Source organism: Lampetra planeri, chromosome 21 (assembly GCF_965212315.1).
Source record: "Lampetra planeri chromosome 21, kcLamPlan1.2.h2, whole genome shotgun sequence".
Classification (NCBI taxonomy): domain Eukaryota; kingdom Metazoa; phylum Chordata; class Hyperoartia; order Petromyzontiformes; family Petromyzontidae; genus Lampetra; species Lampetra planeri.
This window is the reverse complement of record NC_136127.1, coordinates 691,514-707,877: the sequence shown is the minus strand read 5'-3', so window position 1 is coordinate 707,877 and position 16,364 is coordinate 691,514. Positions and strand designations below refer to the sequence as shown.

General features: G+C 49.3%; 1 protein-coding gene across 2 annotated transcripts in view; it reads right to left on the bottom strand.

Annotated features, from left to right (window-relative positions):
* The window catches only part of LOC144724496 (uncharacterized), a 101,907-nt gene that overhangs the window by 17,566 nt on the left and 67,977 nt on the right, over positions 1 to 16,364 (bottom strand). For both annotated transcript variants that reach the window (XM_078603693.1, XM_078603694.1), the window contains 2 exons: positions 14,121 to 14,219; positions 11,788 to 11,908 (listed from right to left, as the gene is read on the bottom strand). In XM_078603693.1, the coding sequence (XP_078459819.1) occupies positions 11,788 to 11,908; positions 14,121 to 14,219 (220 nt within the window). The remainder of the gene's footprint in view (positions 1 to 11,787; positions 11,909 to 14,120; positions 14,220 to 16,364) is intronic.

Sequence of the window (16,364 nt, the reverse complement as noted above, 5' to 3'; positions counted from 1 at the left end):
CTACTCGGATGACCAACATCCACTTAGCTACTCGGCGACTAACGCCACTGAGCTACTCGGATGACCAACATCCACTTAGCTACTCGGCGACTAACGCCACTGAGCTACTCGGCTTCACTAGGTCTTCAGCTCCGTCTTCGGGTCTTCAACTGGGTAACTCTCCCCGAGTGCTCTCGCGCGTCCCCCTTTATACCCCACCTGCGGACGTCGCTGCGAGCACCCACTTATTCGACCAATCGCCGGGTGCTGGCTACGATCCTCTTTTCCCACATCTCATCGTGCCTCACCACTCACTCCGCGCCGCCTCGTCATCTGTCACTCCCGGCGCGCGCGTCCACACCACGCCCACAACGCGTGCCCAACCCCGCACCCCGCGCCGCCCCATGATCCATCACTGTCACAGTCGGCGCACGTCAATACCACCACTACATCACCCCCTACCACATAGCTCGCAGCCGCCCCGGCTGCTACAAAAATTACAAACCCTCCCTGTGTGCCCCGTAACACAACACAACAACAAGAACAACAACTAAGCTAACAACACAACACGACGCGAACACCACCATCCGCAACCCTCAACCAATGCCACCGCGACAACAGAACAATATATACAACCCGGCGAGTGACAATAGCAATGTGTATACACAAAAAAAAATAAATGGAAATTTTTTTTTTTTCTTTCGACTCGTGCAGTGTCCCCTTTTCTTCCGAGCGTCCCTACAACGGGACATTATCCCGGCAGAGGGGAACACCGGGCGAGCTCGGTGTAGAGCACAAAAAAAACCCGTCCTCATGAAAATTGTTGAGACCTAGCCCGAGTCCGCCTTGCCGGTCCGTCGTACGGCACCAGACGCGGTTGAACGTCCGGTGGTGCCGGCGGTTCAGGAAGACATCGGCCAGGCATCGAGGACTCGTGCGTGCCCCGGGGTTCAGGCTCTCGATGGTCAGCAGCCGTCAAGCCCGAGGCACCTGGGGGTGGGTCAGGTGGAGACACGTGAGGATCAGCCTGCGACACCTCCCTCCCCGAGTCGACGGTCACATCACACGCCCGGTCGTCACGGCACAGAACGGGGTCACACGGTGCCGCATAGGGCTTCAGTCGGGAGGGGTGCACATACCAACGGCGTTTCCCCCATTTAATCTGTATACTCTGGGGCCGTGCAACCCGCACAATTTCCACCGGTCCCCTCCAAGGTCTCAACAACTTGGGGGACGTAGCCAACGGTGCATGTGGACAATGCAGCCAGGCCTTATCGCCTGGTTTCCAATCATGCGTATGCACCCTCCGCTCATGCAATTTCTCGTTTGCAATTTGCCGCGACCGCGAATTCAACCTTGCCCCCTCCCGCGCTTCAGTCAATTTGGCGATATTAAATTTGATGTGGTCTGCCAATTTAGATTTTGCACGTGGCTGGGAAATCCCCAGTTGGACGTCCATGGCCGGATCGGCCTCCCGCCCATACATAAGAAAAAATGGGGAAAACCCTGTCGCCGCATGAGGGGCCATTCGATAGGCCGCGAGTACCCCCGGCACCTGTAAGTCCCAATCAACCTGATCGTCGCAGACCTGTTGGCACAACATAGACGTAATCGTTCTGTTCAGACGCTCAACCATCCCGTCAGTCTGCGGGTGGTAGGGGGAAGTACGCACTTTCTTTGTACCCAACAGGTCGCACACCTCGCGCAACAAAACGCTCGAAAAATTCTTCCCTTGATCCGTCAGCAAGCGTTCGGGGGCGCCCTTGTCCAACACATAACCCTGGACAAAGGCGTCCGCCACCGCCGCAGCCGACTGGTTGGCGAGCGGCCATGCCATAGGCCATCGGGTGAAGTATTCCACGCCAACCAGCAGGAACCTATTTCCCCTTGGTGTAACCGGAAAGGGCCCCAAGATGTCCAACGCTACCAATTCGTTTATACGCGAAACCTGAATGGATTGCAGCGGTGGATTAGCCGCCAATGGTGGCGGTTTCCTTTTGGCGCACTCTACGCATCCCTTAAGAATATTCGCCACGTCGTTACCCATCCCCGGCCAATAATAGTCTCGCTGGATTAGGGCGAGCGTTTTGTGAAAACCCAGATGCATGAGCCGTTCATGAGCTGCCAGAACAATCCTACCCCGCATAGCAACAGGCACCACGAGCACGTGACGCCGGGACATGTTGTCCCACCTCATCAACAGGCCCTGTCTGCACACCCAGGAACCGACCCGCGCCTCCCCTTGTTCGGGAGCGCCAACTTTCCGACGCAGCGTAAGTAGGGAGCTGTCGGACATCTGGAGGCGGCCCCACTCAATGAGGGGCAACGACAACAGCGAATCCCTCCCCGTGGGGGCGTCCTCTCCCGGGGTGTCAGTGGCGGCGAGCGCAACTCCCGGGGCGCCGGCGACCGGGGGTTTGCACCGCGCTGATCCCAACAAACATGTGCAGTCCGTGCACGGCGGCAACCGCGACAAGGCGTCCGCGTTTGAGTGCCGCAACCCTTTTCGGTAAATCGTCGTGAATTGGTAGTCTTGAAGGACCTCCAACCATCGGGACAATTGGCCCGATGGCTGCGCCACGCGCATAGCGTATTGTAGAGCCGCATGGTCCGTCCGGACCGTAAAATGACGGCCGTAAAGATACGGCCTGAATTGCTGTGTAAAAAACACAATGGCTAACAATTCACGACGAGTTACGCAATAGCGTTGTTCTGCGGGGGAAAGAACCCTACTACCGTAGGCGACCACCCGTTCAACCCCCCCGACCAACTGTGAGAGCACCCCCCCGATACCCGTATTGCTGGCGTCCGTGTCAAGCAAAAACGGTTGTGTGAAATCGGGGTAACACAAGGGGGGAGCCTGCACCAAAGCGTCACGGAGGGAGCAGAACGCATCCTCCTCCTCTGCCCCCCAGTGAAACCTCACACCCTTAGCCGTCAAAGCGTGCAGGGGCTTGGCTATGGTGGCAAATTGCCTGACAAAACGACGGTAATAGGAGGCAAAACCAATGAAACTACGAACCTCCGTGACCGAGGTTGGCGTTGGCCATGAGCTGACGCAATGCGTCTTAGCAGGGTCCGTCGAGATCCCTGAACGACTCACGATATGGCCCAAATACCTGACAGATTCCCGAAGCAGAAAACATTTAGCCGGTTTAAATTTTAGCTTAGCGGAACGCATCCTGAGGAACACCGCTCTCAGTCGCTGGAGGTGCTCCTCGAAAGTCCGACTAAAGACGATAATATCGTCAAGATAAATCAAACAGGTATCCCATTGGAGGCCTGACAAAACCAATTCCATGAGTCTCTGGAACGTGGCGGGGGCGGAATGTAAGCCCATGGGCAAACGGTTGAATTCAAAAAGGCCCCCAGGTGTGCGGAAAGCAGTTTTAGGTTTAGACTCGTTATCGAGTGGCAATTGCCAAAATCCAGAAAGCAGATCGAGTGTGGAAAAAAACTGCGCTCCCGCCAAGGCATCCAGCGACTCATCCATCCTGGGGAGCGGATACGCATCCGCCATCGAGATTTTGTTTAAGCGGCGGAAATCGACACAAAACCGCAAGGACCCGTCCTGTTTCTTTACTAGGACAATAGGAGCACCCCACGGACTAGAAGAGGGCGAAATGATATCGGCCGCCAACATATCATTAACCGCCGATTGCACATGTTCCTTCTCGGCCGGGCTGAGCCGGAAAGGATTCTGACGAATAGGGGCCGCGTCCCCTGTAGCTATGTGGTGGCGCAACAGGTCAGTGCAGCCGATATCGTACTTATGTTTGCTGAACACGTCAGCAAACTCGATGAGCAAACCCCTCAATGCTCCCAATTGCACCCCGGACAAGTTAGCAGAACCCGCACACAGCGAGTCCAACCACTCAGTCCCCTCATCACTTTGAGGATGCGACTCGACAGTAAAATCTGCTTGAGCCACGAGCCGTTCCTCAACGGGCAGCGGCGCGGCGTGAGCCAGCACCGTTCCCTGCGCAATTACGGCCGGCCGCGACCCCGTATTCAGGACCATTACGAACGGCTCACTGTCCCCTCTCACCATGGTTTGAGCAACCGCTAAGTCGAGGCCCTTACTGGCTCTGTTTGACGGCCCCAACAGCACCCCCTGTGCCTCCGCACCCACCTCGAGTGGCTTCCTGAACCGAAGGGGTACTAACATTTGCGATCCCGGGGGTACCCGTACAGTGTGAGTCGCCAGCGCCTGCACCGTCGCACAAACCGTGCGCACTTTGATAGGGCTCGACAAGAAGGCAACCCGCCGACCTGACGGAAGCTCTATGCAGGCCTGATCAATAAGAATTTTGATGGGCATTTTTGACAAAAAGTCCGTACCTAGCAAACAGGGAACGGCCAGCGATGATGATACAAAAATAGGGCCCGCTAATTTAATGTCCCCAATGCAAATAGTCGCCCGAATCTGGCCGATGATCCCCAGGGATCCCCCATTCGCCGCATAAAATGGCACGTCTACCGGCAGAAGGGGTCTACTTTGGACGGGAAGGATGTTATAAATAAGGTCCGAGATGATGGTGGCCGACGCACCCGTGTCAACAAGCACCCGGACCTCAACCCCGTCAATGAACCCCGTTACCACGGACGACCCGGCTGACGCAGCCACGATCCTGTGGGCCAATTCGGACCACTCGACTGCTTGCGGGCCGCGTACGGACCCCCCCCGCCGAATTGAACCCCCGGCACCCAGCCGCGAACCCCCCACCGCGAAGCGGCGACCCGAATGTGCCGTGTTTGTGGACCGAACGTGTGAGGTGCCGCGACTTGCCGGGTTTTGTTGGGATGACTTGTGGCCCTGGTCGTCGTCCCGACGTGGTCCTGCGGTGCGCGGACGCGGGGCCCGGCACCCGGCTGCGACGTGACCCCGAAGGCCGCAGTTGTAGCAGACGACGGACGTCGTAGGTTTCGGTTGCTCCAGCTTGCGGGGCGAACGTGTGGGCGAACGACCTCCCGTTCTCCACTCCCCCGGACACGGTGCAGCGAAGGCCCGCTCCTGCACCGCAGCTGGCTGAGGTTCGGCGATCGTGGCGGCCAGTGCCGCATTCCCCGGCCATTTGCAGACGACCCCCGGCTTGCGTTTGAGGACCTCGTACGCGTGAATGCTCGTGGCGATCGCCAGGGAGCAGATCTCCATCTCGTCTGCCACGTTGATGGGGACCCCCAACTCGTGGGCCAACACCAGCAGCTGCTCCGTCACCATGGCGTCCTTCCCCTCCTTATCCATGCGGGGAAAAGCCGCGTCCGCCAAGGCGAGCAGTGCCGTGCGGTAGGCTAGCGTCGTTTCCCCAGCCACCTTCCGCCGATCGTAGAACTGGTGGCGGCACGTGGAGGGCGGCCCGAACACCTTCGCCATCAGGTGTAGTGCGGCCTGGAGCGTAGAGCGGGACGACCTTGCAGCAGATGTGAAGGCTGCAAGCGCGTCGTCGTCAAGCATCGCTGGCAACGCACGCAGGGCAGTGGTGTCGGACCACCCCGACATCTCCTGATGAGCGAGGAACCTTCGTTGGAAGGCTCCCCAGTCGCCCCCATCCGCCTTGAACGCCGACAGCGCGGGCAATCTTTGCTGGAGGACCCGATCGTCGTCGACGTCGGAGAGATTTTCCCGCGCTCCGCTGGAGTTGTGTAAAATGTCGGCTCGGTTGTCAGGCGCAAAATGGAGGGCTCCGGCGCGCGCCGATGACGTGGGCTGCGCTGCGCGGAGGTGTCCGGCCACGTGGCGTCCGTCTTTCCCGCCAATCGGTGGCGGCCCCCCAAAAACGGCGGCAACTTCCAGGCTTTTGGCGCGAAGCGCCCTTTGGCGGGAATCCTCCACCGTCGCTTCCTCCACGACCCCCGCAGCCGTTTTTCCGCTCGCCGGAACGGAGATGTCGGCCAAGACAGCGGCGGCGGCGAGTAGCAACTCCGCCAAGCGGGCGTGCGCGTCCTGGAGGCCGGTGTCGGAGGCAAGCGGAGCGTCGGCCATCACCGCGAAGTGCTGCATCGGCGGCAACTCCTCGTCCTCTACTCCCGAGGTCGGTGTCCCCGGTACGCCGTCGTCATCCCGACCTCGCTCGTGGGTACGGGTAGTCTTCCTTGTGTCCATACTTCTTGAAGACAGGTTTACTTCTGACGCCAGTTGTAATGTAGTAACTCCACGGGAGACGACTTCCCGGGTAACACACTCTTTATTTTATCAAACTTGGTTACAGGTGACTAACACCTACTTTGTATCTCGGGTGACAAACACCCACTTCGCTACTTGGCGACTAACGCCCACTGAGTTACTCGGATGACCAACATCCACTTAGTACTCGGGTGACAAACACCCACTTAGCTACTTGGCGACTAACGCCCACTGAGTTACTCGGATGACCAACATCCACTTAGTACTCGGGTGACAAACACCCACTTAGCTACTTGGCGACTAACGCCCACTGAGCTACTCGGATGACCAACATCCTCTTAGCTACTTGGCGACTAACGCCACTGAGCTACTCGGATGACCAACATCCACTTAGTACTCGGGTGACAACACCCACTTAGCTACTTGGCGACTAACGCCCACTGAGCTACTCGGATGACCAACATCCACTTAGCTACTCGGCGACTAACGCCACTGAGCTACTCGGATGACCAACATCCACTTAGCTACTCGGCGACTAACGCCACTGAGCTACTCGGCTTCACTAGGTCTTCAGCTCCGTCTTCGGGTCTTCAACTGGGTAACTCTCCCCGAGTGCTCTCGCGCGTCCCCCTTTATACCCCACCTGCGGACGTCGCTGCGAGCACCCACTTATTCGACCAATCGCCGGGTGCTGGCTACGATCCTCTTTTCCCACATCTCATCGTGCCTCACCACTCACTCCGCGCCGCCTCGTCATCTGTCACTCCCGGCGCGCGCGTCCACACCACGCCCACAACGCGTGCCCAACCCCGCACCCCGCGCCGCCCCGTGATCCATCACTGTCACAGTCGGCGCACGTCAATACCACCACTACATTAGCACCACGGAAAGCGGCGAGCGTTGTTCAGACAGACGAGTCCATCTATGCTCGGAACGGAGGAGGGGGGAGATAGAGAGAAACAACCATGGTGCGCTATTCTGTCCTGTGCTGCATTACAATTATGCTACAAACTAGACTACTATACATTGTAATATTATACCTTCCAATATAAACTACACTGTATGATATCGTATACACAGCCCAATATAAGCTCTAACATCATGCATTATATTGATATGCCTCCAACTAAACTTTTTTCTACATCACACGACTATACACCGTACTATACACTGCCATAGACAAACCCCAACATTGAATTATACACTGCGTTACTATACACTACCCTGTACCTTAGACTATACATTGTAATATTACACTACTAGCTGTACTACCCGGCTTCGCCCGGGACTTGGATCCACCACGCCTGGCCACCTTTGTCTCCCCAGTGGCGATGTTAACACACCACACCAGTTACTCGTTTGAGGCCGAGTCGACCTAGGGGAGGCCCAGGAGCAGTTGAAATAATCGTTACCGGTGGTGGCCGTGAGCGGGAATCGAACTCGGGTCGCCGGGTTCGTAGCGCGGCGCACTAACCACTACACTACAATGCGCCGGTCACGTGACAGATTTGACGTCACAGCTCACCTGCTGTGCAAACAATATATGCATTCTTGAGGTCCGCTCCAAAAAACAAAAACAAAAGTGTACTTTTATAATTTTTGCATTGTGTACAGTCTGGAAAGTACCCACATGGCAAATTTGCAGTTTGTTGCATGTCGGGAAGTACGCTAAACATTTTGAACAGACACACATATTCACAACTTTGCCTTTCATATATATAGAGATGTATTATTCTACAAACCCTACTGTATACCACACTGTTGTATATTCACTATACAATTACGATACTATATATTATCTTATACATTCTATTAAACATTACACTATTGTACTATTTATTATTATACAATCTACTAAACACCATACCATTGACTGTCGCGTGAAAGGTACTAAGAGGAAGCAAAGAAATATGTCAGTGGGAGAGTGGTAGCAGGAAACTTGCAGCGGAGCAAAGACTCCGATCCGTGAAGAGAATACAAAAGCTATATAGTCAATGCCAGAGAATGGAATGCGGTCTGAAAGTTACCGTAAACGTCAACACAATCAATCAAGACCCGAAAAGGTTTATCACGTCCTTCCAATGATTGCTGAGCCAAAATCCATCTTCTCGGTTGAAATTGTCTCTGTGTTTGTATATGTGGATGGCCTCATGAACGAATCTCTCATGGTAGCCGGATGGCTTGCAGAGAACCTCCGTCTTGGAGAAGTCAATGTCATGTGAGCCCACTGAATTATAACAATGGTCTGCCACGGCTGAGGTGTTGGTCCTACCGTGTTTCAGGTCTGCTTTGTGTTCACGGATGCGGTCCGAGACATGTCGTTTGGTTTCTCCAATGTAACTGCTACCACAGAGGCAACTTAGTTTGTAGACGCCAAGGTACTGTATGTCTGGAATCACATCGTTTACAGACGGGACCAGATCACGGATTTTATGTACTGTGTTGAATCGGACCTGGATCTTGTGTTTATTCAGGATTTTTTTAGATCTTTTTTGTGACCCCCGCCTATCTCCGGTTGTAGCCAACGTTTTCATGTAGAAATTTGAGGCTGACACAATCTAGACTGCCACTCTACGCCCGACCTTATGGAAGAGGTACGTGGATAACACTTTTTTCATCTGGCCACATGGCCGGCCTGCTCTAGACCAATTCCTCGACCACATCAATTCCATACACCAAGCCATCAGATTCACCATGGAAGTTGAAAAAGATGGCAAGCTACCCTTTTTGGATGTCCTAAATAAAAAAGAGACCTGATGGTTCAATGAGCCACTCTGTCTACAGGAAAGCTACCCATACGGATGCTTACCTAAAACCGGGTTCCCACCATCATCCATCCCAGAAGAATTCCTTCATCAAGACTCTACACCATCGAGCCCAATGCATCTCCGACCAGGAACACATTGCCAGTGAACTCAAGCACGTACACCAAGCTTTCAAGGATAATGGTTACTCCGACTACACAATCCGCAAAGCCATCACTCCAACCATGAAGAAGGATCCTCTTGAGGAGCCATTCAAAACCATCACCTTACGCTACATTGCGGGGGTCACAAAAAATATCTCCAAAATCCTGAATAAACACAAGATCCAGGTCAGATTCAACCCAGTACATAAAATCCGTGATCTGGTCCCGTCTGTAAAATATGTGATTCCAGACATACAGTACCCTGGCGTCTACAAACTAAGTTGCCTCTGTGGTAGCAGTTACATTGGAGAAACCAAACGACATGTCTCTGACCGCATCCGTGAACACAAAGCAGACCTGAAACACGGTAGGACCAACACCTCAGCCGTGGCAGACCATTGTTATAATTCAGTGGGCTCAAATGACATTGACTTCTCCAAGACGGAGGTTCTCTGCAAGCCATCCGGCTACCATGAGAGATTCGTTCATGAGGCCATCCACAGAAACAAACAAAGACAATTTCAACCGAGAAGATGGATTCTGGCTCAGCAATCATTGGAAGGACATGATAAATCATTTCGGGTCTTGATTGATTGTGTTCACATTTACGGTGACTTTCAGACCACATTCCATTCGCTAGCATTGACTGTATAGCTTTTGTAGTCTCTTCAAGGATCGGAGTCTTTGCTCCGCTGCAAGTTTCCTACTACCACTCTCCCACTGACATATTTCTTTGCTTCCTCTTAGTACCTTTCACGCAACAGTCAATGGTATGGTGTTTAGTAGATTGTATAATAATAAATAGTACAATAGTGTAATGTTTAATAGAATGTATAAGATAATATATAGTATAGTAATTGTATAGTGAATATACAACAGTGTGGTATACAGTAGGGTTTGTAGAATAATACATCTCCATACATATAAAAGGCAAAGTTGTGAATATGTGTGTCTGTTCAAAATGTTTAGCGTACTTCCCGACATGCAACAAACTGCAAATTTGCCATGTGGGTACTTTCCAGACTGTACACCATGCAAAAATTATAAAAGTACACTTTTGTTTTTGTTTTTTGGAGGGGAGCTCACGTATGAATATATTTTTTGCACAGCAAGTGAGCTGTGACGTCAAATCTGTCAAGTGACCCGCGCATTGTAGTGTAGTGGTTAGCGCGCCGCGCTACGAACCCAGCGACCCGAGTTCGATTCCGCCTCACGGCCACCACCGGTAACGATTATTTCAACCGCTCCTGGGCCTCCCCTAGGTCGACTCAGCCTCAAACGAGTAACTGGTGTGGTGTGTGAACATTGCCACTGGGGAGACAAAGGCGGCCAGGTGTGGTGGATCCAAGTCCCGGGCGAAGCCGGGTAGTACAGCTAGTAGTGTAATATTACAATGTATAGTCTAAGGTAGTAACGCAGTGTATAATTCAATGTTGGGGTTTGTCTATGGCAGTGTATAGTACGGTGTATAGTTGTGTGATGTAGAAAAAAGTGTAGTTGGAGGCATATCAATATAATGCATAATGATAGAGCTTATATTGGGGCTGTGTATACAATATCATACGGTGTAGTTTAGATTGGAAGGTATAATATTGTCATGTATAGTAGTCTAGTTTGTAGTATAGTTGTAACGCAGCACAGGACAAAATAGCGCACCATGGTTGTTTCTCTCTATCTCCCCCCTCCTCCGTTCCGAGCATAGATGGACTCGACCGTCTGAACAATGCTCGCCGCTTTCCGTGGTGCTAACGTTAAAGAAAAAACCCGCCACTTTTTTCGACATAGAAGTGTAATTTATAATGACTTATTGTTAGTAGCTCAGCTTATTGGCGAGTATATTTAGTTTATTGATTATATTGATGTAGTTTATATTATAGTTTTTTTAATCAGTTTACTATATGGTAGTCATTATATAGTGCAGTGTATACCCAGTAACTTAATGTTAACAGCTCAGTTTATTGTAGAGTATATTGAGTACATTGATTATATTGATGTAGTTTATATTTAGTTTTTTCACATCGGTTTATTGTATGGTAGTAGGGTATGTGTAGTTCTTTAGAAACTCCTTTTTTGTTTTCCACATAATGCACTAGCTTGATACGCGGTGGTTTGGGCTGTTGCAGTTCTTTATTATAAAAATTTCCCTTCATTACTGCTAATCCTACATAATACACTCACATAATATGACTTTGAGACCCCCCACCGCCTACACATTCCACAAGGAGTGACTAATCCCATATCTGCATTTGTCATCTGTTGACATGTAAACTCTTTGTCAAGGCGCTCTCCTCCTCCCACCCAGCTTAAAATACGCTGCCAAGCTTAGCAGTGTTCATTAGGACGCTGTCTTTCCGACAGCTCTTTTTCTTCACCTGAGGACGGCTGCTTGCGTTATGGCCGAAACGTCATGAGAATTGTATTAATTATGTATAATTTTTATTATTTAATTATTTCCCTTCTACGTGACTTTACCGAAAGAACCAAGAAGAAGAATCCCTGCAGTCACGAAAGCTTTAAATCGAAATGTAATTCACGTTATTATTAATGTTTTTTCTACATGAATGTTGTAAATATTTGTTATTTTATAAAAATATTGGTTGACTGACAAAATCAACTTAAAATTGGTCCTTGACTATCCCCAACTTCTCTCCTAACTCTACAATGCTTAGCCATCTTAACTCCCTCATAGAATCGGGGTCATGGCAAGATTTGGCTGAAGCAAATTTTATAACAGCACATGTCATTCTGTACTCAGGCTCCCAGGGAAGCAACGTACCCGGAATGCTTCCAGAGCTTGAAGCGGACTTCATGCTGGAGGAGGAGAGGGATGACCAGTCCGAGGTCACCTCGGCCCTCTTCAAAGCATCTTGATAGTTGTCGTACATCGTGCGCCCATACTATAAAAATAAAACAAGTCCATTGTCTCTATTGTACACACCATTATTAAGAGGCATCATTACTCCCCTACGAGCCCCACAGGATCAAAGGATTTTAACAAGGAGACAAATATCTTCTTGGTTCTTTCGGTAAAGTCACGTAGAAGGGAAGTAATAAAATAATAAAAATAAAACATAATAAAATATGGCCGATGGGTGGGCAGGGTGGCGCATTGGGAACAAATGTTTGCTCAGCAAGAAGGGCCTGGGTTTGATTCCTGATTTGGGCACCTTTGTGCATGATGTTTGTTTGTTCTCTCGCTCTGTCCTGCATGGGTTTCCTCCAGCTTCTCTGGTTTCCTCACATACTGTCAAAGGTATTGGCCAAACATGTCAATGCAAAAAAAAATACCTGAAAATTAAGCAATTTGGATCATACTTTCGCTATGACAAAAAACATTTTGCAGAAACCTCCTGAAAAATATTTTTGGGACTCAATAAGGCCTTCCAGGGTAACAACATATAAATAAATAATAGTTTGAGTACGTGCATCGTATGCATCCCATAAAACATTGGATAGTTTCTAAGACGTAATGTAACATACCTGGTCTACAAATTTCATTATTCACCATCGATTGCTTTAACATCAACTTACTGAATGTGCGATATGGACACACTTGAAATTGAATGTCAGCTAAATTGCAAACGTAACTGAAATTAGACACAGTTTGTAAAACACTAACGAGTCATGTGATGCAGCAAATTAATGGTCAGCTCGCTGCGCTTGAAAGCCGGAGGTCACCGGTGGAATTCCATTTCCAGGTGCTGCAGTTGCCAATAACAGGGCAAGTGGCCCAAAACCTGCCCCTGGCTGTGTCCACTCAGCATTGTAATGGAGACTCAGTGGTTAGCTGGTCAGCAGAGACTGTGTGTGGTGGGGTAAAGTGTGGGTAACTCTACGTCTTTCAAGACGTGTGACCGGCATGGCGAGCAGTCTGTTCTCCTATAACGCCGTGTGTTTTCATTATGTAAAATGGATATAAGGCAATTAATGTATTAGGGAATGCATTTTTGTTATAAGGCGGATGCACAATGGATATAACGTGATTGAATGAACAGAACTATGTTGCGCAAGTAGGAATGAGCGGTTACATGGCTGCCTTGGCGTAGCATCACACAAGGCATTGGGATGCTGCTGGATGCTTCTAAATGCTACCCACGCGCCTTATTCTTTGTTAGGCCTGCGTACGCATCTCACGTGTTATCATGGACTGTGCTTTACACCCTATATTATATATTATAGCGCGATTTTTCCATCACATGGTGTTCTTCAGGAATGCAACTACCACTGAGTTATAAGAGGACAGACTGTGGGTGGTGTTAGCGGAGCTCCCCCTGCTGGAGACCCTTCTGCCAACGTTCGCATAGTTGCATAATTATCTCTCTTTCTTTTTTTTACTTACAATCGGATTTCATGAAACTAAGTTGTAACTTGAATATCAAGGAAGGGTAAAGGAAGATAAATATCATAGTTGCTGGAAAACCGGGTATAGCATAGGTAAAGATATTGATCACGGAAGATGAAGGGTGTGTAGCAGAAATAATATCAAGGGTTGGTTGGCAAGAGGAATTTGGTAACAGGGGAGAGTTGTCGATAAGGATAAGAAAAATTGTCAAGAGGGAAATTATCACAACGGTGCAGAGCACAGCTTTGAATCGAGAGGACATGTGGACAAAATGAGACAGTTTAGAAGTGTTCATGATGTGGATATGGAGAAGGATGCAGAGAATGATCTGAGCAGAGAAGACGAATGAAGATATCTTGAATAGCATTAACGAAAGAAAAACACCAATGGAAGTCACCAGGGGGAGAAAGAAGAACCGGATTGGACAAATTATATGCGGGGACCGTTTGACGAAGGACGTTATAGAAGGAAAAATGAAGGGGAAAGAACGAAACGGTTGGGATGTTGGAGGAGCTGAAGGAAGGGGGCATTTGTGGACATGAAGAGGGCAGAGAACAGAGGAGGGATGGAGACGATGTCGGCCTTGGACCTGCCGCTCAGACAGAGCACCAAATTAGCATAGACAACAAAGTCAGTGCTTTTGACCATGCAAAACAGAGGGAGCATGGAATTAAAAAGCCACATTTGTATCGTGCATACTGTTCGTGTTTTCCATTTACGAGCAAGATGCTGGGGGGTGGGGGGCAGGAGATGCGATGGAGACCCACCTTGGCGACACGAATGCCAGTCACCCACTGCTGCAGCCCACTCGCATCATCACAGCAAAGGTACTTGATGTACTGAGACTTCTTCTGAATTTGTGGATGCTGTGAACAGAGACGATACACTTATTTTCCCGTTCCATTTATGCCGCTGTTTTGTATTATTTAGACGTGTGTTTTACTTAGGGCTCGGTTTATTTGAGCATGGATGACTAAATACATTTCCACTGTGTCGAATTACCTTTCAATTTGAATATTAAACAAAAATGCTAAACTTAACAAACAAAAAATAGCTCGAAAATTACTGAAATTCAAGGTATGGAAGAAATAATAATGATGCTGTTATTCTCTTTAATCAGGTTCACCAACACATGGTCCACTCAAACAATAAACATACCGGCCGGAGTTACAAGTCGTACGCGTTCTTTATGGAGCCCATCGTTGGAATTTTAAATATATGAGGGGTGAGGAAGGAGAAGGGGGGGGGCGAGAGCAGGGAGCTGCATGCGCTGTCTGAGGGAGAATCACGTTCGATTATAAGGAATTTGCAGCTGGTAGCACTGAGCCCATGGGCTATCTAAGAGTGGATCTGCCTCGTTTCCTTTAAGCACAGTAACCCCACAGGTGGTCCCGAGAAGCTAACCGATAAACAAAGCAGGTAAAAAAGGAATTCCAGATGCCTTGTATAATTTTACCTGCTGCTACATCAAATGTTTTGAGTGCAGCATATTGACTTTTCGAGAAGCCTCGGCGAGGGTTGATTCCTAAAAGTGAGACCTCTAATTGACGGAGTGATGTTTGTTATATGATTTTTTTTGTTATTTAATTGTTCGATGGTAGTGGTGTAAAACTCTTCGATGTCCGGGCAAGACCGGAGCACACGCTCGCACGTTCGGGCCGCGCCTCGTCGGCATCTCATGAGACGTCGCTATAGAATGAGCGCCACTCCTGGCTGGTGCCGCAAGTGCCGTGTGGAAATTGTAATTAGATGGTCCCTAGGAGGGAAGATCTGGGACTATTATATAGTGACTGAAAGTCTGATGGGGTTAGCACATATCCCATCCCATAGCACCTTAGTTCTGGATTTGATTGGCCTGTTATATGATGGCGGGATATTGCAGGATTCTGCAATTGTATATGTAGTTCTACCACTCCAAAGCCAGGTTATCAATTCGGGGTTTAGTAGTTAAGTCTTTGTTCTGGGTCTTGTTGATGGTGCTTCTGATATGTAAGGTGTCTGAAAAAGTGTAAATTAGGAATATCGTTCATGGTTCCGATGTTTTGAAAAGTATTGACCCCATGAGCAGCTCCGGAAATTATTTTAATATTTGCATTGCTGCAGGAGAGGCAGTCCACACCATCTTTGTTATTTATGCAGATGCTTAGGTTCCCCCAGGTGGCCGAGTGGGGCTGGATGCTTGAGGCGGACACAGCATTGACATCCGAGCGATTCTCCACATCGTGCAGCTGGCTGACCAGTGGATTAAAGCGAGCGACTGTGTCCTTGGGGTAAGGAGATGATGGTTGGTCCTGCCAAGCCCCGTGGAGCTACTGATACCTCTACCTATTCCTTCCCAGTACCTCAAAGACTGCCTGGATTAATATAACTTTGTATAAGTGCTCCTATTTATCTTCTTGGTTCTTTCGGTAAAGTCACGTAGAAGGGAAATAATAAAATAATAAAAATAAAACATAATAAAATCATTCTTACGACGTTTCGGCCACAACGCAAGCAGCCGTCCTCAGGTGAAGAACAGGTCTGTTGGAAAGACAGTGTCTGAATGAATTCAGACACTGTCTTTCCGACAGACCTGTTCTTCATTCATTCAGACAGTCTTTCCGACAGACCTGTTCTTAAACCTGAGGACGGCTGCTTGCGTTGTAGCCAAAACGACGTGAGAATTATTTTATTATGTTTTATTTTTATTATTTTATTATTTCCCTACTACGTGACTTTACCGAAAGAACCAAGAAGATGAATCCCTGCAGTCACGAAAGCTTTAAATCGAAATACTCCTATTTAGCCAGTTAATATTTACAGAAGTCTGAGATCGCAAGTTCTCATTTTCCCTTCGCGGAGGATATAGTCTGGTAATCTATACTAACAAGTTTGTGGCCACAGATTAATGGAGAAATGTGCAAATTCTTGTTGGGATCATCAGAAAGTGGTAAAGAATATTGGGTAGAACCATCATTTTCAGGAGGTAAACTCAATTCAGAAGGGAAAAAAACGTATTCCAATCGAGGAGA